General features: G+C 39.7%; 1 protein-coding gene across 1 annotated transcript in view; it reads right to left on the bottom strand.

Annotated features, from left to right (window-relative positions):
* Positions 1–13,008, bottom strand: part of LOC139744627 (hydrocephalus-inducing protein homolog) — an 88,966-nt gene that overhangs the window by 27,582 nt on the left and 48,376 nt on the right. The window contains exons 48-60 of the mRNA XM_071655057.1: positions 11,754–11,920; positions 10,894–11,067; positions 10,147–10,298; positions 9,499–9,577; positions 8,342–8,565; positions 7,691–7,873; positions 6,905–7,184; positions 6,152–6,324; positions 5,471–5,669; positions 4,645–4,844; positions 3,669–3,837; positions 2,836–3,086; positions 2,185–2,229 (exon numbers count right to left, since the gene is read on the bottom strand). Of these exons, the coding sequence (XP_071511158.1) occupies positions 2,185–2,229; positions 2,836–3,086; positions 3,669–3,837; positions 4,645–4,844; positions 5,471–5,669; positions 6,152–6,324; positions 6,905–7,184; positions 7,691–7,873; positions 8,342–8,565; positions 9,499–9,577; positions 10,147–10,298; positions 10,894–11,067; positions 11,754–11,920 (2,296 nt within the window). The remainder of the gene's footprint in view (positions 1–2,184; positions 2,230–2,835; positions 3,087–3,668; positions 3,838–4,644; positions 4,845–5,470; positions 5,670–6,151; positions 6,325–6,904; positions 7,185–7,690; positions 7,874–8,341; positions 8,566–9,498; positions 9,578–10,146; positions 10,299–10,893; positions 11,068–11,753; positions 11,921–13,008) is intronic.

Consider the following 13,008-nt stretch of genomic DNA (forward strand, 5'->3'; position numbering starts at 1 on the left):
AGATTATGTCTCTGCTCGTATTTTTTCCTTTGCAAGTCAATGGAATGATAGGCAAACTTTGGCTTAGTTTATCGTTTACATAAATCCATAAGATACATGAAATGGGATGAATGGCAATGTACATTCTTTCTTGCTGTGATTAGATTGTAAGTAGTAGATTCTTTAAAAGAAAAAAATGTTTATATCAATGAAGTGTTAAATGTCTGATGATCAATGTTCAGAGAGGAACAAAGCTACAGCCTATGTGGTGAAATGCATTTTGTCCAATGTAGACATAAACGTAAGCTTGATGATCAATGATATTGATGATGTTCTGGCTATGTTTCCTCTTAGTACAATGATTTGAACTTAAACACACATCAACATGTGATGTGCAGGGTAAAAAAAAAGTGTAATTGATGCATTGGTCGGAACATGTAACATAATAGCAAGTAGCACAGTACTATATGCACCGCAGTGTAACATGGATTATGACCTAGATTAATCAAGCAAAGCATAAAACTCCCATGGATAAGACATAACCTTCATTACAAGCAATTTTTAAGATGATCCTCCAATCATGACAACCCAGAGTTGAACATATACTATGTTTTCATTGCCACAAAAATGATTTTGCACGCAGTGTAGTAAATTAAAGGGCAGTACACAAATTATCAATCGATAATCATTTCTCAAAATTGCAAGGCTTATACACTCATCCCAAGAAGGTTACTACTCAGGATTGTCATTTACATGTCCAGGGGGGTGTTTCACAAAGCCGTTCTTAAAGTTAAGAAGGACTTAAGTGCGACTGGTGATCAGTTCTTGTGTGCTATACTTATCAGAATCGCAGTAATTCAGCACAAGAACTGATCACCAGTCAGTCTTAAGTCCTTCTTAACTTTAAGAGCGGCTTTGTGAAACACCCCCCAGGATGGGGATAAACTCTTTCTGTGCCATAGACTTCCGACAGTGTGTACAATGCTATGGGGTTTTCTGTGCCAATCAGTACTCACAGCATATGGAGGGTTAAAACAGTGCTTTCAAAATATCTACACTGCAACGCCTATACTTGAATGCTGTTCATAGCACAGTGATGGCAAATGAAAATGCCACTTAGTGATGTTAATAGCAATCAATGGTAGTGTCAGTGGTTAGGTGGTAGTAGAACTCACAGATGTGTATTTTATGATGGTGGAGACAACTCTAGCAGTCTCTTTAACTATGTGGTTCATTAACCAAAGTGTCCTACATCTACGGTCCAGAGCATGTGATATTTTCATCAATAATATGTTAATGCTATGTTTCTAATTCGATAAAACAAAACAGTTTCATTCATTTCACTCTTTGTGTTTCATATATGCCTATTATTTTACTTAGATATCCCAAATCAGGGTTACAAATCCAGAAATTCATTAATATCCCTTGAGCATGAAGGCCAAGCACAACAAAAATCAATTTGTGGCGATAGTTGAAGAGCAAAACAATTACAAAAATTTAACAATCCTCAAACCTCACAAACTTGTCAGTATGAAACCTACATCCCACTGTACACTATCACAATGGTACACATAGCAACACAAGCCCACACATAGGGTGACATTGTGCTCCTAAACTCGTGAACACTTGAAACTCAAGAACTTTTAGGAGGAGGTTACAATGTCGCAGCTGAAGCCAACATACAGACATTGCCAAACATACACGTGACTTGTGTAAGTAACACACTGTGCCCACTCAGTAACAAAACTGCAATGCAAACACACTAAAAGAAGTGCCTTGATGATGCCACAGTTGCTGTAGATGGCTGTAAAACTAACTTTAAAACTAGATTTTCTCCACATTGCACTTTCTGGCAGTGTTCAGAATATGGCTTCAAAAAGCAAACAATGGATAATTGGTAAAACACAGCATATAATACTATCCAAACATCAGTCTGCAGACGATACTGTGCTGATCATCACGAGCTGATATCACAGCATTTATCATTCAGGGTCTCAGAGTGACAACAAATGGTCTTTACTGTGTAGTGGTGTGATGGTATTAGTGGAGTGAAATTTAGAGTAAATATCATGTAAATAAACTCTGATTAAAAGAAAAGAGGAAAACAAACACTTAAAACAAAAGCCAGGAGAAGTTAGGATGTTAGTGAGATATACACATGATATTCTGGTGGGGACCGGTCGGTATCACAGGAAATATAATTACCTCAGAAGAGACATGGACATGGACAATTTGGATGCCCTTGATCCACTGACCCCAACAAGGTGTCATTGGTATAGAAACAAAGTGAGATTACAGGTCGTAATAAAGTGAGAACATTCATGCAGGAGAAAAAAACATTCATGCAATCAAATATAGGATTAACAGAGACAGAAGAGCATGCTTACAGAAGACAAAAGAACCATAGACAAGTTTTGTTTTATTTTGTTTTTCTACTGAATGCTAATACTATATGGAGTTTATCATGAATGTCAATATGAGTGTAATTATTTTCATGTAACTACAGACTACTTGGAAAGATTGCAGTGTCAATTACTTTTGAAAAAGGACAGTCTGGATTGCCTTCAACTAAATAGAATACCTAAAAAGAAGCAGCATTACAGATGATGATTCCATTTTGGTGGAATGGTCCCTACAGCTGTTGCGTTCAACAGAAACATTTTTGCATTTGTTTGATAGCAGGCTGCATAGCCTACTAGTGATTCCTTTAGTGTTGCAAAATACCATGGGTTCACATTTGGGAGGTGCTTGTAGAACATTGGTGACATTCTAAATACAATGGTATGACCAAGATTTCAAACAATACTTTAACAACAACTGAACAACAAGCTGTGAATGACATCATGATTGACTTACGCTCTTCCGCGCATCATGGCTGGTTGCACGGGCATGTCGCGCACCATGCGGTTGATGGTGTACTTGAAGTCGAACTCGCCCTTGTTCTCGATCTGGAAGGAGCGCGGCCGGCGCTGGTTGACCAGCACCGCCCCGAAGTTGATGTCGTTGATGGGGTAGATGCGGTACTTGCTGAAGATGGACCGGACACTGAGCTTGACCGGGATGCTGGCAATGGTCTCGCCACCATCCTTCAGGTTGGGTTCAATCACCTGTAGGTGGTGGTGGGGGTGAAGAGGAGGAGGAGGAGGAGGAGGAGGAGAAGGAGGAAAAGGAGGAAGAAAAGAGAAGAGGAAGAAGAGGAAGAAGGAGAAAAACAAGGAGGAGCAGAAGAAGAAGAAAAAGAAGAAGATGGAGAAGAAGAACAAAGAAGAGGAAGAAGAAGACGAAGAAAGGAGAAGGAGAGGGATATATGAGAAGTGATGACAAAGCTCCAAGTTAAGAAAGAAAACTAGCACTTAGACAACTGACATGAAGTACAATCAATACCCACAGGGACATTGGCAAGGTGGTGGGGGAACTATCCCAGTGGTAGTTACAAATGGAGGGTGATTGGACGTGGTTGTTCAGGGGGGCTTCCCCAGGAAATGACAGCCAAATTACAAAGGTATGATTGAATTTTTGGACAGCGTCGTTAGCGACACTGCACAATAAGACATTGCAAACACGGGCTTCTGCAGGAGATAAGCACAAAGTCTGCAACATACCAGACTGAAACTGACGGTTTGGTTAGGGACAGTACCACTGTACCTGATGGAGAATGCTCATTTTGGGAAGATATACTGCTACAGTACCTGACACTTGAGGATAGGCTGGTCCTTGATGGTGATCTCCTTCCTGGACTTGAAGATGACCTGGACCTGGGTAGGTCTGTCATTGGGGATCAGGACTCCCTTGGCCGGAATGACAGAGAACAGGTTGATGATCTCTTCTCCACTAGTGCCTGACGGCTCCAGGATGAAGCTGTGGGAAGAGAGTAAATGTGTCCAATGAGTCTAATGAACCCTTTGTGTGCTTTGAGTTCAGATTAAATTACTGCAGAAAACCTCATAGTTTTGTACACAATGTTCAAAGTTCTTGGCACAGAAAGGGTTATTCAATGCTGTGCATTGTTTGTCAATCATCACATCCACTGGTGTACTTTCTTTGTTGATTGGCACAGATATCCAAAAATTTTTTAATGAATAAGTACCCTGTAATCTTTACATTATCTGTTGCATTGCTATGGTCTTTGTATTGTACTGTTACATTGTTTAATATGACTGGGTTCATGCTAATTTGCAATACTGAAGAATGATTCTTTGAGCAAACTTCACTATCAAAGTGGAGTACATTCGGCTGTCATCCTCTAGTCTTTTCAATCACGAGTATATCACATGGAGACTCACTAATTATCATACACTCCTGGCACATGTTGTCTGAGCATCTCATGTTTTGCTCCTTGCATGGCCATGATGTATTCCATAAAGAGAAAATTTTTCCCATTTTCTCATTCTACAGCGACTCACATACTAATGTGAAGCAGAAAAGTTTCTGACAATCAAATGGACTCATTTGCACTCACAGAGGTCTGAGATGCCATTTACTCATGGTTTTGAATCAAAATTCACAAAAACTGCAACTGGCATTTACAAGAGCTACACTATACTTACATCCTTGTTGCGAGATGATATTTTAATCATATTTGGTGGATTTGGGTTCAAAATGCAGACACAGGTGACTGCTACATAAAGAAGAAAGCAGTATAGATATTACATCAGAGCTACATACCTGAATGCGATCTCATATCGGCCCTTGTTCTTGAGAGAGCAAGTCTGTTTGGTCTCATCCATGACCTTGATGACCCCAAAGTCGAGGCCCCCGTCGGCCCCCTTAGGGAAGCTCATGTCCAGGGCCACATCGTAGGCCTCGGCCAACACCTGGATGTTCTCTGTCTGTAGCAGCCCCATGATGTTCTCAACATCAGACACCTAGAGCAGGGAGTGAGATTTATGGAATGATTAATTGATTGTGAGATTGGTTGATGGATTCATATGTTGATTGATTCGTCAACTGACTGATATTGAAGACTGGTTGAGATTGATTGACTGATTGTTTGATTTACTACTAGTGAGATTGATTGATTGATTGATTGATTGATTGATTGATTGATTGATTGATTGATTGATTGATTGATTGATTGATTGATTGATTGATTGATTGTAAGATTGGTTGATGGATTGACATGTTGGCTGATTTGTCAATTTAATGATTTTGAAATTAGTTGATTGTTTTGTTTATTGATGGTGACATTGATTGATTGATTGTGAGATTGACTGATTGATTGATTGATTGATTGATTGACTGATTATCTCATTGATTGATGCTACAAATTGTAATGTTCAAAGCAAACAATACAGATTAATCTAAGTCAGGCTGAACATAAATAAAGCATGTTGTTTGATGAGTGAGGAGACGATTTGGAAATGTAGCCCAAGAGAAGAGATAGGAACGGTAATGCTGTAACAGAACACAAAACAGAACAAAGTGATACACTAAAACAAGTGTGCTGAAGATGTTTGAAGTGTCCAATGAGGACTGAAAGAATTAGTCTCACCTCAAGCCTGATCATCTTCTTGGTGTTGACAGGTTTCATGGCCCTGAAATGTGCATTGAGGGCAAATTCCGACTTGGGTTCAATGACCCCACTGTCTGTGCTGACAGAGAAGTCATCCCCAAGAGACTCCAGCCCACTGACCCTCCAGGCCACTGGGAGCAGGGTGGAGTTACGTAGGTAGATGGTCTTGGTGTCTTTCCTGGTATAAAAGATCATATCAAGCAAATGGCGTGAAGATGTGCTTTTTATATATTCACAGCTGAATATTAACGAGTATAACACAGCACAGGCAGCTAAAATATGTGTAAAAGCAGAGACTGCAGAAATATGTCTCTGCAGGCACTGAACTTCTTTAATGGATGCTTGGTATCTAATAGTACTTTGATATGGTAATATAGTGACGAGATTAGATAGTCAACTTAAACTATGATGGTTACTGTGGTTGCTTTTATCTCTTTCCTAAATAAACACTACAGATATATTGCTCATATCATTGTAATCATATCCTCACAATTATACATTATCATTTCAAAATTACCATACAGCAATCACAACTGTGTTGCCAGCCAATCTCGGCTCAATTTATAAAACAGCCACTGTACAGCAATCACTGTGCATACATCAATGTTGCCAAATGAGAGAGATAATTCCTGCCAAATGGACTGGTCAAATCATACTGACCTGTGAAGGAGGACCTTCTCAAAGTGGAGCTGCTTCTTGTCCAGTTCCAGCTCAGGCCGCACCCCGTAGCAACCGATCTTAAACTGGACAGGTTCGGGGTTCTCCTTGATGCAGCACACGATGGTGTCCTCGAAGTAGCCCTGGTTCTTGGGGTAGACCCACACTGTCAGTTCCTGGAAATGGGAAAGGGCAATGGGGTAAATGTAAATGGAATGGGTCACGCGTATTATCATTGTCGTCATCATCATCATCATCATCATCATCATCATCACCATCATCATCATCACTATAACCACCTTCATGTTTATGACCACTTTGGCAATAACCAGCATAGAGTACTGAAGTGATGATGTCACAGTTTTTTGTTATAGCTTGGGTTGGAACCAGGTGCAAGCATGGTTACCAACAATATTGTTCACACACTTGGCCAGGTGAGGTTGTTTTAATAGAACCATTTTCCATGGTGATGAATGGCTATAACATCACACTTTACTACTCTATGGAGAAGAACCTAAACTGAACACACATTGCTTCAAATGTCCCTCATGCTTAGTAAAAGCATAGATACTGCTGTGTTGAAAAGAACATTCACAAGAAGCTGAGGTTGTTGACAAAAAATTTTCAACAGCAGCAAGAACAGTCATGAAACATTTGACACCACATCCAAGTGCATGCAGACATAAAACACCATGATACTCTTCAATATTTGTATCAATAACCGAGAGTTGAAGAGAGCAAGAAACCACATGGTACCTGTGTCTGGTTTGGTTTGAGCGTCATGGTGGGTGGGTCCAGCAAGAAGGTCGTCCCATTGCTGTCGTGCTGGAAGCAGAAGGTCATCTCAGCCTCCAGGGGTGAGGTGTTGTGAATGGTCAGTTTCTCCATGTTCTCTGGGTACTTGCCCTCCCGGTAGCGGTCCCTGGACTTGCCGGCCAGCAGCGGTCCCATTTGCAGCAGCTCCGTGCTCAGGATGTACTTCTTGTGGACAATCTCGTCCGCCTTCTTACTCTTCTTGCGATGGGGGAAGACAACCCTGTTATATAACATCACGAATGAAACAACAGCATGATGTCAGAGTTTATAATGAACACGTAATGAAAATAGAAATACATGATAAAAGTGATATCAATACTGGAGTGTATTTTCCTGACTTTGATGATGGCATTTGTAAATGCCCCTGGGCATCCTCACATGCAAATTACATTACAAATGTCCCAAACGTCTGTCTCTGAGGAGTATCATTCAACACATTATTTATCATTTATTGTAAGTGTTTCAGAACGGTTAAGATGGATTTGGTTATTTGCAATGATCATCTTGACCTAACATGGCTCCAGCATCACACACTAATTTCAAACATGTAAGTACGACTTTTGACAGATCAAGCCATGGACTGTAACAAAAATCCCAAGTAGACCACATAAATGAATTGACAAGGCAGTCATAGATACATCTACTGCTTTCACAAAATGTAACATGAACACTTACTTGTAACACTTTTCTGCTCAAATCTAAAGCTTGACATTCACGCATGCTTACCTTGGTTCCCTGCTGATGTTAGGGAAGGCACAGACGCCACGGCAGAAGAGCTGGTACCGACGTCGAGTGCCCACAATCTCAAAGTTGAGAGTCTGGTCAAACTGACCCAGTTCGTCCGACTGGAATCGCAGTTTGAGGGTCACCTCTCCCTCAGCTGGTACTGTCCATCTGTAGATGGTCAGCCTGAATGACCACAGGAGAGAGATATTACAGAACATCAATACATGCATCATTCTATGTCATATAATAGTGACAATGTTTCATCTCACAAGTGGACACCAGTTACAGGCTCGTACAATCATCAGCAAAATTCTTAGGATTCCCTTATTAGCAAAATATCTATCAAAATCCCTTTCTATTAAAATTTCTATTGTATTTTTATTCCTTCAATTGAAATCGTCATGAAGTAGGCTTGGCCTTGAGAGAAAACAGCATGCATACCTCATAGTTTAAAGAATTGATAATATGCATTCATTTTATGGCTACGATCTGTATTTTAGGCATCTTCAGTATGAACATCATGGGAAGAAAGCTGAGGGCAGAAGACACTGGTTGCAGGTAGAGTAATCCATCAACACAAAACAAATCAGTGTTGATTTTTGTCTTGCCTTGGGGTATCTATATTTCCTCTGGACTTCAACCTGAACTCACCTGACATTCTTGAAGTCCTGCATGGCCACGTCACCAGTAGTGCTACTCTGGCCATCAAAGTCAGACCCTGGCGTGGTGTAGCCTGGGGGTGGGGAGGCGTGGCTGACGGACCCCTTGCGGTTGCGGGAGCCCTTTGCAGAGCGGCGACGGGACCCAGTACTCTCTGCACCAGGCCTCAGCTTGTCCTTCCCTCCCTTCTTGCCAGTAGGCGTGGCATAATCCTCCTAGAAACATGAGAAGAGGATAAAACATCAGACGGTCAGATCTGAAGCTGAAGCACTCACAGCCTGCCTGTTTCCAAGATATACTGTATGCTTTTGGACAGGACATATACAGAAAACTGCATCATGAAACAAAAATAATGCAGAAACATATCAACCTGTTCATCGCAGTCCAACTCTCAAAATATGCATTACATGCATGTGCATCTTTAAAAGATTTCCATCCCTCCATTGATTTCCAGAAGCAAATACTCTTCAGCGAGATCTCAATTTATATCCTATGGCTAGCATGGTGGCTTTCTCCAAATAACAAGGAATTTACACATAATTGATCATTTATCATTCAACGCTATGTTGCACAGCTTTGAAGTCATATTGTATTAGAAGCACTGGGGATCTTTTTTTTTTTACTACAGTACAAGTGTATGTCCCCCAAAAAAATTACAATCAAATTTTCGAATTGATAACACCCAATATGATTGACCTGTCCAAATGCTACTTCAGAGTCTTGAAATATGACATCTTATCTCCATTTTGCAGAAGACCCTATTCAATTTCGTTAAGCAGTCACAGAGAAATGAAGATTGTTGTAAAGCATGTCAGGAGTCTGATTCTTCCAATTTTAGCACTTTGATGCTCTTGTGTGTGAATACAATAGACAGAACTTGGAGGGAAGAGATTTCTGACATCCTCTACAAATTCCTCATTTCTCTTTGACCACTAAAGCAAATCGAATGGGGTTTTCTGTAAGATGTGGGCAATGAGTTATAGTTTCATACCCTGAATTTGTATCTAGATTCACTTTTTTTTAAAGATATCATTGCGGAGGGTCCCATTGTAATTTCTTTTGGGACATGCGGTACATTAGTTTATCGGATCCACACTGAAACAAAAACCTGAGGGGCCCATAGTAGAGTCAAGGTATGGACTATTTACCTTGACAGTTCCTTTGTCAGGAGTGTTTGCCTCCAGGTCTCCTTCTGGCTCCTTGGGCTTTTCCTCTTGGCCAATATTCCTGAGACACAAGGGGTTAAGGGAACTCATCAATATACAAACAACAATGTTTTATGCAAGAGTCTACATGTGCTACTTATTGGGACATTCATAAACTCTTTGAGTGCCAGGGAAAGGGCACTCAGTGTATCACATTAATCTCTTTATGCAAATTACTGACAAAAAATACTGCAGGTGAATAATGATTTTGAACAGTATGATATCTTTACAAAGACAGCAAAATGCTGTGCTTTTCTTTGGAAAAATTAATGAATGTAAATTATGTCTCATATAAAAAGCATATTCAAGTCAAACAATCTGCAATCAAGTTATGGACACTTTTCATACATGAAAAACATTCAAACTAATGCCACACATCATATCCCCATAGGCCATTAGTACACTGTGTTCAGGACATTTTCAAAATATCCTTTGAATCAGGCTAGTCTACACCCCCAATGATGTATTGCATTTTGAATATCTAGCAAATATCCAGCTATACATTTTCACACTGAATCATGCTTAAGACCAGGCAGCAAACTGATTTGTCTGGTATTGAATAGAGAGTATGAACAGATCTGAGTTACTCACGGGTCATCTGGCGATGAAGCAACGAAGTAGTAGTGGCCCAGGGGATCAAAGCCCAAGGGTGCCTTGCGCTTGACCGGGTAGGGGATGACAGAGAAAGTAGCCGGTGGTGGAATGGGTGGACCGCTGGGACCAAGACCAAGTCCGTCCAAGACCTTGGATCAAACAACACATACAAAATTAACAGGTGCACTACAATGATTCAGAAATTCTTGGCACACTGGGATGGACAGCACTTGAAAGATACTTGTGCTCATCTTGAAATTCCCTTCAAATTCCACACTGCAACTGATTAACAAATTCCCTTACATCGACATAAATTTAACAACTTTCTGGAAGAATTTAATGAATTTGAAAAATTCAATACTTCTGGCAGTCTGCTGCATGGCAGCATCACAATCATACAGCAAGGATTATATATTTCCTGAGAGACAGACAGAGAGAGAGAGAGAGAGAGAGAGAGAGAGTTATTCTAAATGAAAGCAGGAATAGATGAGCGACAGACCAATGAAAAAAAAAAATTAATACAACTTATTACCAATGTATACATATCAGGATACTCTCTAGCAATGACAATTGTTCCTGAAGTGTAGTTGGCATCAAGTCTCATATGAAAAACCACAAGAGTTACCCTATATGATTAACAGCTGTTTTGATTTGTGTTGAAATCTTTTTAATTCTAACTTGTCTTCTCACAGTTCAGCAATAACATAAAAAAAACGATAAAATTGAGCACATTGACAAACTTACCTCCATGCAGGATGGCAGTTGCTCCATGTCCAGTATCTTCTGTCCCATCATGTCATCTGGCTCGCTGGCATCGATGACGATGTTGGGCACTCCGAGCTGCTCCTTCTCCTCCGCTTCTTTCCCTTCTCCTTCTCCCTCCTTAGCCTCACCCTGCTCTCCAGATTCAGCCAAGGCCTATGTGGAAGGAGACAGGGATGTACTGACCTTCTACTGTAGCTGCTTCATTATCATCATCGTCATCATCTTCATCCTCATCATCATCATCATCATCATCAATAAACATAGCTATCATCATCATTATCATCATCATCATCGATCAACATTGTTTCTCATCGCTATTGATCATCTTGGTTAACATCATTAACTTCACTCTTGCTGTCATCTTCATTATCATCATCAATCAACAATATTATAATCATCATTTATCAATATCATTATCATCATCATATTCATTCTCAGTACAATCTTCATCATAATCATTGACCAACATTATTATCAATCAACATCGTTATCATCATCATCATTATCTAACGTCAATATCATCAGCAGCAACCTCAGTATCATCATCATCATTGATCAACATCCTTATCTTCATCCTCAGTGTCATTATCCTCAGTATATCATCTTCATCATCATCAGCATTAATGAACATCATCATTGTTATCATCACTACCATCATCAGAAGCATTATCAGCATTACAATCCTCTATTAAAGGTGTCAAAAATGAATTTAAGATTGAGAAAATTAACTGCACTCTTCAGCCTTGTGTGATAACATGATGCACAGATTCAATTCTTATCTCATGATATCTCAACACTATTCTCATGTCGTGCCTTACTATCTTCTATGTAGCACCCACCTTTTCTGCCTTCTCACGTTCCAACCTCTCCCTCTCCAAACGTTCCCTCTCTCGCTCCTTCTCTTTCTCCTTCTCTGCCTTGGTCTTGCCCTTCCTGCCTGAGGGAGGATGGGCGGGGATCTCCTCGGTGTCCATGTCATCACCCGCTGGGTCAGGAACAATCTGGCCTGGAATGATGGAAGGACAATCACAAGGTGGCATGGAATATTAGCAGAAGGTCGTTTTTCTCGTTTTGGTTTGTTGTTTTTTTATTCAAACATCAGGATATGTAACAGACTTATTTAACAGATAGGTCAACACAACATAAGGTCTATTAGTTCATTCCTTAAAGGACAAGTTCACCTTCATAAACATAAGGATTGAGAGAATGTAGCAATATTAGTAGAACACATCATTGAAAGTTTGAGGAAAATCAGACAATCCGTTCAAAAGTTATGAATTTTTGAAGTTTTTTTTGCAGTACCCGCTGGATGAGAAGACTACTGCAGTGTATGAATAACTTAGATGTCACATGCGTACAACAATATAAGGAAAATATAAAGAGAATTTCACAAAATTCCATCTTTTGAAAAAAGTGCACATTCCCCTGACTCGTTACCAATAAATGTTATGGGTAATATTATTCCCCCTGCCTTTAGAAAGAGGCAAGTCAATTGCTCTTTTATTATGCGAAAAAAGTGAAAATATGTTGAATTTTCTTTTATATTTTCTTTATACTGTTGTACGCACATGACTCACAAGCTGTAGTAGTCTCCTCATCCAGCGGTTCCAACACAAAAATTGAAAAAATTCATAACTTTTGCATCGATTGTCCAAGTTTCCTCAAACTTTCACTGATGTGTTCTACTAATATTGTTGCATTTTCTCAATTCTTATGTTTATGAAGGTGAACTTGTCCTTTAATATTGATTTCAGTATCAATAATAATTTTAGTTGGTCAAGATATACAGATCTGTTTTCTGTGATAATTCCACACCTATGAATTTTGGAACCTACAGTTTTACAAGCTAGCTTTTATGTACGCCCATCATATTTCTATTATTTCCTTGCGACACCTTTACATCACAATATGACCATTCACATTTGTGTTCAATATGTTCTGTTTTCAATGCAATCAAAACATGTGGTTGCATACATGTTGTATTCTCACTTGTATTACTGTATGTTGTTTTGTAATTTCTTTGAGAAAAACAGAAATATGAAAATAAATTGAACTAAACTGAACTGAACTGAACTAAAGGGAGTCGTTGCCTGA

The sequence above is a fragment of the Diadema antillarum genome, unplaced genomic scaffold, assembly GCF_040938485.1.
Source record: "Diadema antillarum isolate AM-2024a unplaced genomic scaffold, OU_Dant_1.0 seq00001199_RagTag, whole genome shotgun sequence".
Classification (NCBI taxonomy): Eukaryota; Metazoa; Echinodermata; class Echinoidea; order Diadematoida; family Diadematidae; genus Diadema; species Diadema antillarum.